The sequence below is a fragment of the Micromys minutus genome (genome assembly GCF_963924665.1).
Source record: "Micromys minutus genome assembly, chromosome: 5".
Classification (NCBI taxonomy): Eukaryota; Metazoa; Chordata; class Mammalia; order Rodentia; family Muridae; genus Micromys; species Micromys minutus.
In genome coordinates this window covers 46,139,858-46,154,942 of record NC_137974.1, presented here as the reverse complement: position 1 = coordinate 46,154,942, position 15,085 = coordinate 46,139,858, and the positions used below count along the sequence as shown (strand labels likewise).

The window sequence follows — 15,085 nt, the reverse complement described above, 5'->3', positions numbered from 1 at the left end:
TTGAATCCTGCCTCCTCCCCAAGAGCAATGAATGGTTTTAACTGTTGAGCTATCTCTGGGGCTCGTGTTTTTTTGAGGCAGTCTTTGGATGCAGCCCAAACCGGCCTGGAACTTGAGGCAACCCTGCTATTAGGCTGCCTTTTTGAGTCCTGGGTAGGATTTCAGACGTGAGCCAGAACACCTGGCAACACAGTTTTCTTTTGAAAAGCAAGTCCGTGTCTTACCTTTGGCTAAGGTGTGTGAGCTTGGGATGAAAAGGTTTCCGTTGTCTCTTCCGAATGTCTTAGTTCACCTGACTGCACTTACTCTGTAAGAGCTGCTGTTAGGCATCAAGACTGCTGGCAAGTCTCACTTGGGGGTTCAGTGAAAGACTGCACAACTGAGAGAGAGTGTGTGGGGGGGGGGACACACACGTAACTGTACCACATGATAGGAGTAGAGCTCTGTGGACTGCATACATGCAGCATGTATGTTCTTGCAGCCTCTTATGAGAATTGGTATTAGGGAGTCGAGAGGCAGCTCCTTTGAGTTTCTCAGAAGAAAAGCAATTACTCCCGAAATTAGGGCTAATATGTGTTTTATGTGCGTGTTATACAAAGTCTTAGGAGTAGAGCATCTCTCCCGACATTGTTCCTAGCTCGGGAATTAAAGGTATGTGTGTATCTTGATGCATGGCCCTATCTATTAGAGTAGATTTTGTTTCTTAAACTCTGTTAAGGTAGCTGCTAAGTGACTAATGATCTTTTTTTTTTTTTTTTTCTTGTTAGTTAGAGCCTGGCCCTCTAGATGAAATTCAGATTGCAACCATATTACGAGAAATTCTGAAAGGACTTGACTATCTACACTCAGAGAAGAAAATCCACAGAGATATTAAAGGTAAGGGCTGGTCTTTTTTTTTTTTTTGGAGACAGGATTTCTCTGTGTAGCTCTGGCCATCCTGGAACTCACTATGTAGACCAGGTTGGCCCCAGACACAGAGATGCCCCTGTCCCTGCCTCCCAAGTGCTGCAATTAAAGGTGTGAGCCACCACTGCCCAGTTGGGAGCTATGCTTGTTTTTATCTCTTTGAAACACCTGATATGGCAGAGCCCACTACACTTCTGTGCCCCTTAGCAGCTCTCCTGCGCACGTTGCCTGGCAGGGGTCAGACTGGGCTGTTCCCAGGGCACCTTGCTCTTAGGCGTCCTCATGCCCTGTGCGGAGAGCATGCTTCACCTTCCAGGGTGACCTTGGAGTGACAGTACATAAGGCCTCTGCCTGTCTTGTCTTGCAGCGGCCAATGTTCTGCTCTCTGAACATGGAGAGGTGAAGCTGGCTGACTTTGGAGTGGCTGGTCAGCTGACAGATACCCAGATAAAAAGGAACACCTTTGTGGGTACTCCGTTCTGGATGGCGCCTGAGGTCATTAAGCAGTCAGCCTACGACTCAAAGGTGAGAGCAGTGCTGTGGGCCTGGGCCACGTCCAGATGCTTGGTCCTTTTGTTTTTGATCATGCAGTATTCAGTCTATACCCGAGGTAGGCTGTGGCGATTCTGTGGCCATGGTTAATGATGCCAGCTCTATCTCCTGCTGCACCATTTGGCTTCCTTGTTCATCTGGTCTTAGTGGCTGTCTTTTACCTTAGTTTTGTGTCTGATATGGTGGGGACCAGGAAGGAGCAGGTGTGAGGACAGACATAGCTGATGAGGGGCAGGGCTGGGACAGAGTTCTGCCTGTTTTAGGTAGGACATCCAGAGAAATGAGAGTCAGGAAAATCCCATAGCGGAGTGGGCAGGCATGGTTCCTCAGTGACTACAACTATTGTTCCCTTTTGTTACACAGAGACTCCTGTCAGCGTAAGGCAGTCACCCTCTGTCTGGCTCTGGTTCCTTGTCGGCTTCTGTTCCCAATGCTTTCACTTTTTGCTTTTGTCCTTTAGTTTTCTAAAACCTTGTCGTGTAGACTAAAAATGGCCCATCTGTCAGAAGCCCACACACAATAAATATGGCCACTGCAGAGAATTGGGTTTACCGAGCACCAAACTTTCAAAGTGAAAAATGCTCAACTCAGTGTTCATGGGTTGAACACTGGTTTTTCTTTTCTTCTTGCCATGTACTTATTATCCATTTATTTGTTCATTCGTTTGTTGGTTGGTCCATCCCCCATCCAACCATCCATCCATCCATCCATCCATCCAACCATCATCCATCCATCCAACCATCCATCCAACCATCCATCCATCCATCCATCCATCCATCCATCCATCCATCCATCCATTCATCCATCCAAGTTACGTGTCTGTGTGAATTGTGCGTATGAAGGCCCTGGAAGCCACAGATTCCTGGAGATGGTGGTAGGCACTTGTGAGCTACCTGACATGGTGCTGGGATCAAACTCGGATTCTCAGTGGGAGCAGTGTGTGCTCTTAAGCGCTGGGCTGTCTCTCCAGCCCCTCAAAACAAAACAAACCTCAGATCAGCTTTGCTCTGTCGCTGAAGTCTGACAGTCCAACACACTGGTGATCTCACCCTTCAAGTATTAGGATTACAGACATGTGTTAGCATGCCTGGCTTGTGTCTCTCTCTTGCCTTTCCGCACCTTCTTGGAACCTCCCGAGTATAGCAGATTTCTGGCCTCATTAAATGGTCTGTGAAACATAGGGTAACTTCTCTTTGGAACCTTGGGTAGTGTTGTAAGGTATATGCCATTGTGGAGTGTCTCTGTGGGTGAGGGTACGGGTATCCCTGGCTCTGGCTGGCTTGGTGAAACCACAGAGTAACTAGTGGTGTGGAAGCTCAGGTAGGAACTCTGGCCCTGTCATCCAGCACACAGCAAGAGTACTTCAGAATAGTCAGATCTGTTCTCTGCATTTGTTGCTTGTTGGTTCCTTGTCTTCTGGAAAATGGATCACCTCCACGGCTACTTCTTGCCTGAAGCCCCGTCTTCTCTTGGCCCCTTTTCTGGGTTCTGTCATGTAGGAAGTTGGGCGTGTTGTCCACTAATTGCTGTCTGTATTTGTGTCTGGGTTTTGGTAAAAGAGAGACTAAGGTCTAGGTCCTTATGCTGTCCTGGTCATTCTCTTTCAATTGTTGTAGTAAATTGCCTTGTCAGCCATGGTCCTTATGACTTGGGACTCAGGCTGCCCATTTTTGTTATACCCAGAGTCACTAGCTTTCTTGTTTCCTGCGAGCTTTTCTGATTTCTCTGCTATACCAGATACCTCTCTGAGGAGGATCCTTGGTGTAGTTCAGCTTTTGTTGTTTTAAGACAGACTGGATTCCCCCCCCCACCCCCACCCCCCTTGCCTGACTCACCCAAACCCTCAGGTGCCACATTTTCTAAGTGTAGTCATAGACAAGCAGGTATATGTGCTAGGCTTTGGTATCTGTGCTGTTTGGAGAGGCGTCCTCTGTCTTCCTGGTCTCCATTTGTTGGGTACTTTGTGTTTAAACATATGTTGAGTTTTTCCATGGTTACGTGTCCTGGATATGCCAGCCCCATGTCTAAGTTTGTCAGTGGACATCAGATGCAGACAGAAGACTGCACAGGTCCTTGTACAAGTCCTGGGGGTGGGGGGGAGGCAGCTCAGCCAAGCTAGAACTAGCGGGGAGTGGGAATGCCGGGCACTAAGGAATTCACTACCGCACACTTCTCACCTGGGTGGGTTTGAATATTTTGTGGTTTGGTTTTGACTGGTTCCATTATAGAGCCCAGTCTGGTCTCAAACTTTCAGTTCCTCTGGCCAACCAACCTCCATAGCTGGGCTTACAGTGGTCTGCCACCATTCCTGGTTGGGTTTAGGATGTTCCAAAGAGGGATCTCAAGTTGCTCGACAGTACCAGTTCCTAGCAGGCTTGAATCCTCTAGGTGCAGTCAGTACACAGCTAACCTAAAGCAGAGACCGTCACTGCCAGGCCTTGCAGCGGGGCTTGTGCAGCCTAGAGATCTGGATGGAGAGCCATTGCCAGAGGTCCTGTGGGGGTGTGGTGGGACGTGCTGTTTCTGAGAGCATGGGAGTAGGTACGGTAGTCACAAGGGCTGCGGAGGGAGCACGTGAGAGTCAGGCCTGCCTCAGTGTTACTGCACCTCTCTTTCCTGTGGCTCTCTCTTGCCACCTTCATGGCACTGACTGGAGGCACTGTGGTAGGGATTTCTGGTGCTCACAAGGTTGCAGGAGAATGGCACTCCAGGTGGTTAAAGGCCGGAACTTGTCAAGGTCCCATGGTCCCATGCATACGCCTCTCTCGTGCAGTAAGGCCTGGACTGGTGATGGGTTCATGGTGCAGTAACAGGAGCAGGTGCTATTCTCCACCCAGTCCTCACGTCCTCTTTGCCAGCCTGTTTTGTCCTGTTTCACTGGGTTTGAGCTCCTGACAGCTCCGATTGCTGTGAAGTTGCCCCAAGACTTGGGTTCCTTTCATACAGTGCGCATTTAAGGAACGCACCATGCACGGAGGTGACAGACACTTGAATCTGTAGGACCTTAGGCTAGGAACTCACTGAGAGAAACACATCAAATGTCAGAGGTGTTTAGTCAGGGCTTTAGTGCTGTGGTAACTTCAGTGATCACAGGCATCTTGGGGAGAACAGGGTTACATTCACCTTAAATGAACAGTCCCTCGTGAAGTCTGTCTAGGAACCTGGAAATAGCACTGCAGCAGAGCCCACAGAAGGATACAGCTTTCGGTCTAGTTCTTCTGGCTGGCTTACTTTGCTTGCTTTCTTTCTTTCTTTCTTTTTTTTTTATAGTTTAATGTATTTTAATAGCAAACTTACAGGAACAGCACAGAAGACAGACAACATTAAAAACATGTACTTGCATGTAGGACAACTCAGTTAGAAAAGTATAGTGGATGGATGGAATCTACCGGATGATAAAAATGCTACAAACACCATTTAGTTGCCGTCAATAAGAAATTCACTTATTTTAAAAAAATCCAAATACTGGCGTTGTCCAGAAAATTTAACAGGTTTATTTATAATTGTTATAAAGTTGAACTGTTGAAATGTGTTCACTGAAACATTTTGCTTGCATTAATGCTTTACATCTTGCATTTATATTAAAAATTCACACACAAATGAACGTGGAGAAACTGCCAATACCTGATTCTGTCCCCTATGTTTCCACTCGCAATCATATACTTAGGCACCTTTGACCCCATGGAAAAAATATCTAACATTCAGAACTACTGATAACAGGAAGAGGAAAAAAAATTCTTGAGAATGAAATGTTTCCCCTCATAGTGGACTCTTAAGCGCGTTCCCCGCGTATGCGGCGTGCTAGCTTGATATCTTTTGGCATAATTGTTACACGTTTGGCATGGATAGCACACAGGTTGGTATCTTCAAAAAGGCCAACCAGATAGGCCTCACTTGCCTCCTGCAAAGCACCAATAGCTGCCCTTTGGAAGCGCAGATCTGTTTTGAAGTCCTGAGCAATTTCTCGCACCAGACGCTGAAAGGGGAGCTTGTGAATCAGAAGTTCAGTGGACTTCTGATAGCGTCTGATTTCACGGAGTGCCACAGTGCCAGGCCTGTAACCATGAGGTTTCTTCACCCCTCCAGTAGAGGGCGCACTCTTGCGAGCGGCTTTTGTAGCCAGTTGTTTCCTGGGTGCTTTACCACCGGTGGATTTGCGGGCAGTCTGCTTTGTACGAGCCATGGTATGGGCACCTCCTTACTTACCCCCCTTCTCCTTCGACTGGAGCTCAGCAAGGGAGAGGCGGCGCTGGCGTTAGAGAGTGATGGCCGCGCGGCGAAGGCTGCGAACACAATTCTTAGTTTGCTTTCTTAAACACCAGGGCCACCTATGCAGGGGTGATGGCTCTACCTATAATGGTCTGGGCCCTTCCACATCAATTATTAATCAGGAAATAAAAGATGCCTCAGACTTGCCCATAGGTCAGTGCGATGGGGCGTGTCCTCCGCTGAGGTTCTCCTTCCAGCTTGTCAAGTCGATAGAAATCCAACCAGGACAAAGGGGAATGACACGCAGTATAAGGACTTGAGACCTCATCCTTAAAGGTACTGGAGAAATTGGCAACAGAGACTGCTATCGATTAAAGGACCTTGGGCAGCTTAGTCATCATTTGGGACGTGTGGACTTTGGATCCTAATTCAGATAAAGCAGCTATGGAAAGCTTTATGGTTTCCAAGCAGTTGGAAAGCTCAGTTATTACTTGATATTACGAATTACAGATACTCCTTGATAAACTCACTGGAAGTTAGAAGCTCCTCCCTTTTTTTTCCCTCTTGCTCATTCTGGTAGCAGTGATGCCTGGAACATGGGCACAAGAGAGCACTGTACACATGGCCTGGGAAAGCTCCGCGTTCTGTAGCCTCATCTCTTCTACCAGTGCCAGGATGTGGGCAAGCCCTGGCTGGCTGGCATATCGATGTACAGGGGTGGGGGGGAAGCATCAGTATAGCTTCTGTCTGTCTCTTTCTTTCTTTGATACAAGATCCTACTATATAGCTATGGTATTTTGCTGTGTTTGTAGCTTGTGGCAATCCTCCTGCCTGTCTCCTGAGTGCTGGGATTGCAGGTCACTATACTTAAGAAAGTCTGTATGGAAGTGACAGTAATGGTTACCATTGTGTGCTGTATGTATGATTATATTAGTGTTTTCTGCATCTGTGTGTGTGTGTGTGTGTGTGTGTGTGTGTTTTAAGTATAGAATAGAGTTTATTCAGGTCATGAGGAGTTAAGAAGGTAGGAGAGAGAGTAGAGGTAGGCCATGAGCACATGGGGGGTGGGATGGGGAAAGAGCAAAAAGGGAAGAGCAAGAGAGCGTGTCTGTGTTTGACCACTTTTATAATAGACATTCTGTAGCACTGATAGAGAACATTTGCCTAGTGTGAGCCCCTAGATTCAGTGCCCAGCACTGTAAATGCGTTCAAACAAAACAAAAATGAGTTAAGTTCTGGGTACAGGGATAATATAGTCCTTTCATAACCCTTGTAACTACCTCCCTTGTGGAAATCAAGGGGACAGGGTTGAGAGAAAGCTGTTTGTCTAGTGTTGTAAGATGCTGATTATAGAGCTGATGTTTGAGACCAGGGAGCCCACTAGGTCTGAACAGCAGTGTGTGGCACCAGGTGCTGCTAAAGGTGGGGCATTTCTCCGGCTCCTGTGCTGCTACTGCTGCTGCAAAGTCTCCACTGAGTATGAGTACACCTGACACAGGCATGCTATCTACCATAGAAGTGGTCGGTCTAGATCGCTACTGTAGCAATTTTGTATTTATTTTAATGTAGCATTTGCTACCTAAAATCTGTCTGGCTTCTTTCCTATGTTAAAATTATGCCAAGGGGTTGTGTTTTGTAGTTCAGAAAAATGGTCTTTCTCAGAACCCGAGACTGAAGCACATGTGTTTTCCCCACCCTTATGATAGTCTGAAGGTGTTCCATGTCTTTAAGATGCTTTGTCCTTGCAGGCAGACATCTGGTCCCTCGGCATCACAGCAATAGAACTGGCCAAGGGAGAGCCACCACATTCTGAGCTGCACCCCATGAAGGTGTTATTCCTCATCCCAAAGAACAACCCTCCCACGCTGGAAGGGAACTACAGCAAACCCCTGAAGGAATTCGTCGAGGCCTGCCTGAATAAGGAGCCGAGTTTTGTGAGTGCGCACCTTTCTGGAGTCTCAGCATGGTCTGGATTTCTTCTGTTGGGGGTTCACCTGCTACTGTTTCCAGCTAACCCTTGATTGATTAAATCCTGGCAAATAAATTCATCCCCCCCCCCTTTCCCCTTCTCTCTTTCTATATTTTCTTCCTTCCCTCTTTTTGTTTGTTTTGAGACAGGGTTCTCTGAAGCCCTGGCTGTCCGGAACTCTCTGCAGACCAGGCTGGCCTTGAACTCACAGAGATCCTCCTGCTTCTGCCTCCACTGGGCACCCCCCACTGCCCCATTCCTTTAATTATAGACGATCAATTTTTGTCACCCTTGCTGTCCTCTTGCCTTTTAGGGATTTAAGATGTAATTATTTTGTCTTAGATTTTCTAACATTTCTTACCTCACTGAGCATGAAGAACATTCTACTTAGTATTATGGGATGAGAGCATCAATTTTTACTATGTATAGAGAAAGATCAGGCTGTAAAGCTAGAAAGCTACTTCAGTAGTAGCAGAATTTAGACTCAAAGGAAGCAAATATTTAGGTTCCAGTTGTCATGTGCTAGGAAACAGACATGGGGTACACATTAGCTCTGCCGCCCCTCTTTTTCTCTCCATGTTTACTTGGTGGTGGTGTTAGCTGCTCTGAATTTTCCTCATATTTCTCTGAGAATGGGGGCTTTCTTTGAAGGCAGCCTGTGTGTTTTGACATGTGTAGCCTTCCATGCCCTAGATTTGTTTTGGGCTTCCTTGAGCAGATTTAGCTGCGCTGAGGCTCATTAAACCCAAAGAATATTCATGGAGGGTCCTTGTGAGCTTGTCTGAAAATGGCAGGAAAAGGTGAATTTCTCGGGAGCTCATATGGTTCCCAGTAGGAGCCAGTTCTAGCGAAGGGACTGAAAAGGACAGGTAAGACTGTCTCAGCTCCACCAGGGGCTGCAGGTTGAGGTCAGCAGGTCAGCATTTGGTAACTGGGTCAGGCATCAGGTGATGGGTGTGGTCTTGTGTGCCAGTTCAGGCGCTTGATCGTTATATCAAGGTGCCACACGGTGTGGTGTAAGAGAGACCCACATGTGTGCCCAGCTTCTTCTTTAAGCATGCGCAGTGCTGGTTTATTCCCACCATGAGTCCTTCTGCCTTGGCTGGTCTCTGGACCTTCAGACATGAAGGCTGCAAAGCTGAGAACACTTGGATGTTTGGAGTGTTGCAGGCAGAAGATGTGGTTGGGGGCAGGGATCATTGAAGCCACCCGGGCTCACAGAGATTTAGGACAAACTTGTTCTTGACTCTTTGGAGCAAGCGGCGCTATGGTATGACTGCCTGGCATCTCTGTGCTTTTGCTGTCTGTCTGTCCCTGGTTGGGCCGTTCTGTGTCTTGGGGAGCTTTCTGCCAGTAGATGGGGAAGCCACTGGCTTAAACTCTCGGTATGCCTTTTGGTTGGGGTTGTGCTGTGCCAGGTGGGGATCAGGCTGTTGGTCCCAGTCACCAGTGTGGGGATAGCTTCATGGACCCTTCAGTCAGGTCTCTCCTGACTGACTCCTGCTCCAACCTCTTCTTAGATAAGTCGATTCCGTGAACTCAGTAACACTATAGGAGATCATAAAGAATCTTTCTTAGCCAGCACTTGTGAGAATCCAAGGTGAGCTCCCCCAGTCCTCACCAAGTTCTTTATGGAGTTCTCTTGCTGCGGTGAACTGCTCTGGTAGGATGCTTCAGTGTGTGGTGGAGACTGTCCCATCTTCCATGTGCCTGTTTCTCCAGAAATCCTGCTCAGAAGCAGAACCCGGGGCTGCTCTGTGGCGCGGCTGTCTGGCATTCTAACCCAGAAGTCTTGTCTGTTCTCCTGGGATAGAGTGGGATGAAGAAGAAACTTCCTCTCATGATTACTGTGGCACGTGTGTTTTCCAGAGACCCACTGCTAAGGAATTATTGAAGCACAAATTCATAATCCGCAATGCAAAGAAAACGTCCTACTTGACTGAGCTCATCGACAGGTACAAGAGGTGGAAGGCGGAGCAGAGCCATGAGGATTCAAGCTCGGAGGACTCTGACGCGTAAGCTGCCCTGCTGGGCTCTCCATGCCTGCAGCAGTATTGGACCCCGCATCTTTGAGGGGCTTTTGTGGGGGGGGGGGGCGCCTGGGGGAAGACAAGCAAAAAAGATTATAGACTTAGAGCCATGGCCAGAAGGAGGAACCTGTGAAGACACCGAGGCCCAAGAAAGACTAGCAGTGAAGTGGCAGGAGAGGTGTGTTCGCCATGTGCGGGAGGTAGCAGCGGCAGTGGTCAGGATGGGCCAGGGGCCGGGGGTCAGTGCAGTCCCTGGTCTGGCCTGTGTTGGTGAATTGGGTGGGATTTCTGTTCCAAGGGAGACAGATGGCCAGGCGTCTGGAGGCAGTGACTCCGGGGACTGGATCTTCACAATCCGGGAGAAAGATCCCAAGAACCTGGAGAACGGGACTCTTCAGCCCTCAGATTTGGAAAGGAATAAGGTACCATGTGCCCACCAGCCAGTGGCGCTGGGGAAGCTGTTCAGCTCCTCGGTGGCGTTTGCCCATAGGGAACTGACAGGTTAGAGGTGGGGTCTGTCTTACCGTCTGAGGACTGTTCATTGGGGGTCAACTGTTCAGTGCTGAACTGTTTACCTTCACCTTGTGTGTAACACTAGGTCCCCCTGACCCTCAGCCACACGGTGGACTTGGATGTGGATGTGGGGTTCATGTGTGGAAACTGAGTAGCACTGAGTAGCTCTGGGTTTAGTCTCAACACGCTGATTTTACCAGGGAATTTTAATGCCAGGCCCTTAAAGACCAGTACGTTCCTTTTGGTACTTACTATAGACTTGATGCTGATGAGGTTGGTTTTCCACAAAGAGCTGTTTAAAGGTTAGTTTGTCGCTGCCCATCTGTGTGGTTCTCAGGCCTGAGCTCATTAATTCAGGGAGTTGGGTCTCCGGCCACAGGGAATACCCGGCTTCGGCTTTCTAAGGTTTCCTCAGCAAAGCCTGCAGACCACATGTGTCTGCGCAGTCCACTCCTGGTATCTTGCATTGGATTCACAGATAAGTGAACAGGACCCGTTTGTAGAGAGTCTCCCTCAGAGAGAGTGAACAGAAGTTGTGTCCTTGGGGGTGGGTGGTGCTAGAGAATCCAGTCAGCCTTGGTAGAATTCTTGCCTGACCACAGTGTTGCCTGCTTCTAACGGCCTCCTTCTCTTTCCTTCTCCAAGATGAAAGACATCCCAAAGAGGCCTTTCTCTCAGTGTTTATCCACAATCATCTCTCCTCTGTTTGCGGAGGTAAGGTCCCTGTCTGCCATTCTTGGGAGGGGAGAAAGGAAAGAAGAGGAGAGCAGGGTGTGTGTCTGCATGGTTGCCAGTACAGCTTAGGGGCATTAAAACTGCTTGCAGAGGCAGTCCCAATGTCACATTCTGCCCATGGTGACCACTGGCCCTGGGCCCTGCATTCATTCCCTAAGCTAGGCAGGTGACTAGGGAAGGCTGTGTATGTTATTACTTGGCTTAAACTGTTGAATTTATCCCTCAGCAGCCACACCAAATCCACTAGAAATGAGATAATATTCTGGAAGTTGTAGAGCACCAAGGGGGGAAATCCCCATCGTTAGGGATCATGGGTGAGAAGTAGAGTTGGGTGCCTGGTGTCCTTCTTTTTAAATACCCACTGGAGCGCAGCAAACACAGGGGATGTGGCGCTCACTGTATTTAACGCAGTCCTGGCGAAACGGAGGCCCTGGTTCTTTTGTCTTTGCTTCTGCTTTGAGACACCAAGGTGCGGGTCAGGTCAGACGCAGATGGAAGATTGCAGATTGGTCTCCAAATACTGTGCTTGGAAGTGTCAGGGAGTACTCTGCTTTTGTGCCCCCCTTCCTCTACGCATGCGCCTTGGCCAGTCCCTTAAAGGCAGGATTAGGAAACTGCTGCTCTTAGGTTAACACCCTGTGAGGCCAAATGCTGAGTGTTTTCTAGAACATTTGTTAACAAGTGGAAACAAGGGATTCTGGGATATTCCACGCTTGTGGGTACATTCAGGAAAAAGATCTGAAGTTGGTCTTAATGCCTGGGAGGAGCTGTTAGGACCCATGAAAGCAGAGGAGGGTGTTGAGGAGTCCCGGGGCTCAGGGTTGCCATGTTTATTATGTGAGGACATTTTTGACCCAAAAAAACTTCAGGCTAAGTGCCTGAAGTTTACACCAGCCTATAATAACCCTTGGGAGCGAAGCATGGGTAAACCACACTGCTGGGTGACACCAGAGTTGTATGTGGTAGGCACTGATGGCAGTTTCAGGGGTGAACAGAAGGCTGCAGGAGAAAGAGAAAGCGTGTCCATCAGACTGGTGTGTGAAGGTGTGCAATTACTGTGTTCTGGTCTGGAGGAGTCACTCCTGTGTGTACTGTTCACAGAGACAGAAGATGACCTAGAGTGACCCATGAGCCACAAAGCTCATTCCTGGGCCCTTGTCATTGTGGTGTCGGCAGGGCCTGTTTTTCTCTTGGAGTAGTTGCTGCCCAGGTCTGTGAACATGCATGACACTGCTCTTGTGTGCGTTTCCAGCTGAAAGAGAAGAGCCAGGCATGTGGAGGGAACCTGGGGTCAATAGAAGAGCTACGGGGAGCCATCTACCTGGCGGAGGAGGCCTGCCCTGGGATCTCGGACACCATGGTGGCACAGCTTGTGCAGCGGCTGCAGAGGTAACTGGCTCTGTGCTGGGCTGGTTGCAGGAGGGGGTCTGGTTCTGCTGGCCCAGCTTCTTGTACTGGGAACTGTCATTCTTGTCGTCCCTTGGGCGGTGGGCTGACCGCAGAGCCCCTGAGGGAGAAGACTTTTTCCGAATTGTAACAAAGGAGAGAACTGTAAAGGCAAGATGCCTTAAAATGCCTTTATGCCGCAGCATAATGAACAGAGAGAGCCTCAGTCACACCACGTCCGTGCTCAGACGCCAGAGGTTTTGGTGGAGTGGACTCCGTGCCATGCCCAGAGCCCTGCCTAGAAGCTTATGCTCTGACCTCTGGGAGCTAACTAGCTCCTGTGGCTACCTGGTAGCTTTATCCACATAGCCTCCATGTAGGATAGATATTACTGTTTGGATAAAATATAAAGATGGTTTGCTTGTTGGGCCCCAGGCTGGAGGAGACAACAGCACATCACAGAGTGAGGGGAAATACAGCTTAAAACCCAGCCTGTGTGCTCATTTCAGTAAAGCTCCCCCGATTTCCCTCACTCGGGATAACTTTGTATTTCCTCCAGTAGCATCTGATTTTCATTTAAAAAGAGGTTTGCCACCAAAAAAAAAAAAAAAAAAAAAACCCACACCGAGAAACGGTGTCTGTATATTATCCTGCCTTCTCTTTCCTGATTGGAATATTAAGGTGTCACTTTTTTCTGGGATGTGTGTGCGCTGTGGTCAGAGGTCCGGGGATAGCTCTCAGCAGTTGGTTCTCTTCTGCCCTTTTTGAATCCAAGAATCTAATTTGGGGTATCAGGCCTGTCTACAAACACCTCTGGCTTGTTGCCCTCTCCAACCCCAGTAAAGCCTGCTGTGTGGGCATCGGCCTTGGCCTCTGCGTAGCTGGGATGCAGGTCCACCGCATTCAGCCTTTGTCACCTTTTAGGAATGTTGCATGTAGTCCTGGGTCGCCTGATGTTAGGCATGACTTGATTTCCCCAGTAGCTCAGGCACAGATAGTATGATACCTAGTCGATCCTTTTCTTGTTTCTGGATCTGTCTCCTGCTGAGGCACCTCATCTGCCGGCTGTAGTAGAAATGTGATAGGAACCACGTGAAGATTTTAAAAATATTTTATTGATTATTATTGGGAGGGTACATGTGCCATGGTGCACCCTTTTCTGTGGGTTCCGGGATCAGGATTATGTTGCCAGGTTCACACAGCAAACACCTTTACCTGCTGGCCCCAAGTGGGAAGATTTTGGGTATTTGAATCTTTACATTGAAAGTGCCTCCCTGCCTCTACCCCCACGCCCCTGTCTGAATTTTTGTGGTACTGGGATTTAATTCTTGGTCTAGAGCGTGATAGGCAAGTATTCTACCATTGAGCTAATAAGTCCCCCAGCCTTGGAATTTAAAATTTTCTAGAAACTGTATCAAGAACATAAAAAGGAGCACACAAAATTAAATCTAATCGCAGTTTGATAGTTTTTCCCTGTCTCAACTTGTAATCATTACAAACAGTTATCCAGTAGGGTATTTTATTTACATTTTTTTTTTTTTGGTATTAAACCTTTGAAGCCTGGGAGGTGTTGTGTGTTAGTCCTCAACAACTCACACCCAGATTTCAGGTATTCTTTTGTGCTGAATGGGTTCTCCTGCGGCAACAGATGATTTAAGTGGCAGGACCCTGGTCTTTGTAAACATGGCTATGCCTTTGCATTTGCCCTGGGTTCCAGCAGCTGTGGACATTGCTCAGCCACTGCCTGCCCCTTAGGCTTCTTCCCAGTCTGCTCCTAGGTGGACAGTCTCTTCAGAAGTCACTTCTGTCTGAAGTGTTTTCAGAGCATCTGTCTTCGTCTGAACTAGCTTTGGGATCCTTGAGTGAGGCACAGCTCACCCGCTCACAGAAGCAACCCAGCACACGAGTTGTTTGTAGTTCCTGACATTTGAGTCCTAGGATGCCGTGGCTCTAGTGTGCCGCCAAGAGGATCTTACAGTTCCGTTTGAGTACGTTCAGTGTATCAAAAAGCAGCTCTGGGGGAGGTGCTTGAGGGGAGTTTCCTTAATATGTCCTTGGGCTCAGTGCTCAGACCATGTAGCAGTCAGAAGCAAAACAGTGTACACTTAAAACAAACCAAGAAATTACACAGTCTTGTAGTCGCGACATCACCTCTGATGTTACACACAGAGTGTTCATCTGGGCTGCATCCATATGTTGCTTCCCCAAAGAATTGCTGCGCTTGGACTCAACCTAGCGTGGATGTGTCCCTGCACTCTTGCTGTGTCCTTGGTCACCACTAGGTCCTGGGCTGGAGGTCCGAGGGTGTGGTGCGGTCTGTACAAGCAGGAAGACCTGAGTGTAGGTCCCATCACCCACACAAAGGCTGTGTTTGTAATGACAGCATGCGGTAGGGGTGGGGGTAGGTCCTGGAGGCTTGCTGGCCAGCCAGCCTAGCCAGAGTGGAAAGCTCCCTGTGCAGTGTGACACACCGCCCAGAAAGTGTGGTGGGGCCTGATAGAAGAAGACCCCCAGAGTCAGCCTTGGCCCATTGCTCGAATGCACACCCGTACATACAAGTGCAGACTCCGTATATAACACACACACCGCAATCCCAAAGCAGGGTGGTCCTAGGTGTAACTTTGCCATCTCCACGACACCCCTTATCCAGGGAGGCTGCGGAGGCTCAGTTTTCATGCACTGAGTTTTTGGTTAAAAACCAGTTTTCTTAGCCTTTGCAAAGTCTCGTACCATGGATCTGTTAACCTGCTCATTCTCCCTGCCCTGGCAGTTTTCTAAGACCTTG

The 15,085-nt window shown here is 48.5% G+C and overlaps 2 protein-coding genes across 2 annotated transcripts in view; one reads left to right on the top strand and one right to left on the bottom strand.

Moving 5' to 3' along the window:
- The window catches only part of STK24 (serine/threonine kinase 24), a 93,653-nt gene that overhangs the window by 75,427 nt on the left and 3,141 nt on the right, over positions 1-15,085 (top strand). The window contains exons 4-10 of the mRNA XM_080916916.1: positions 768-876; positions 1,274-1,431; positions 7,416-7,601; positions 9,506-9,651; positions 9,965-10,088; positions 10,825-10,893; positions 12,167-12,303. Of these exons, the coding sequence (XP_080773042.1) occupies positions 768-876; positions 1,274-1,431; positions 7,416-7,601; positions 9,506-9,651; positions 9,965-10,088; positions 10,825-10,893; positions 12,167-12,303 (929 nt within the window). The remainder of the gene's footprint in view (positions 1-767; positions 877-1,273; positions 1,432-7,415; positions 7,602-9,505; positions 9,652-9,964; positions 10,089-10,824; positions 10,894-12,166; positions 12,304-15,085) is intronic.
- Positions 4,711-5,715, bottom strand: LOC308421045 (histone H3.3A-like). The gene has a single exon (XM_080917336.1). The coding sequence runs from the start codon at positions 5,639-5,641 to the stop codon at positions 5,231-5,233; it is 411 nt and encodes a 136-aa protein (XP_080773462.1). The 5' UTR covers positions 5,642-5,715; the 3' UTR covers positions 4,711-5,230.

What these genes read in the sequence shown, in the direction of transcription:
- LOC308421045 (XM_080917336.1), bottom strand. Translation starts at nt 5,641, where the DNA reads ATGGCTCGTACAAAGCAGACTGCCCGCAAATCCACCGGTGGTAAAGCA.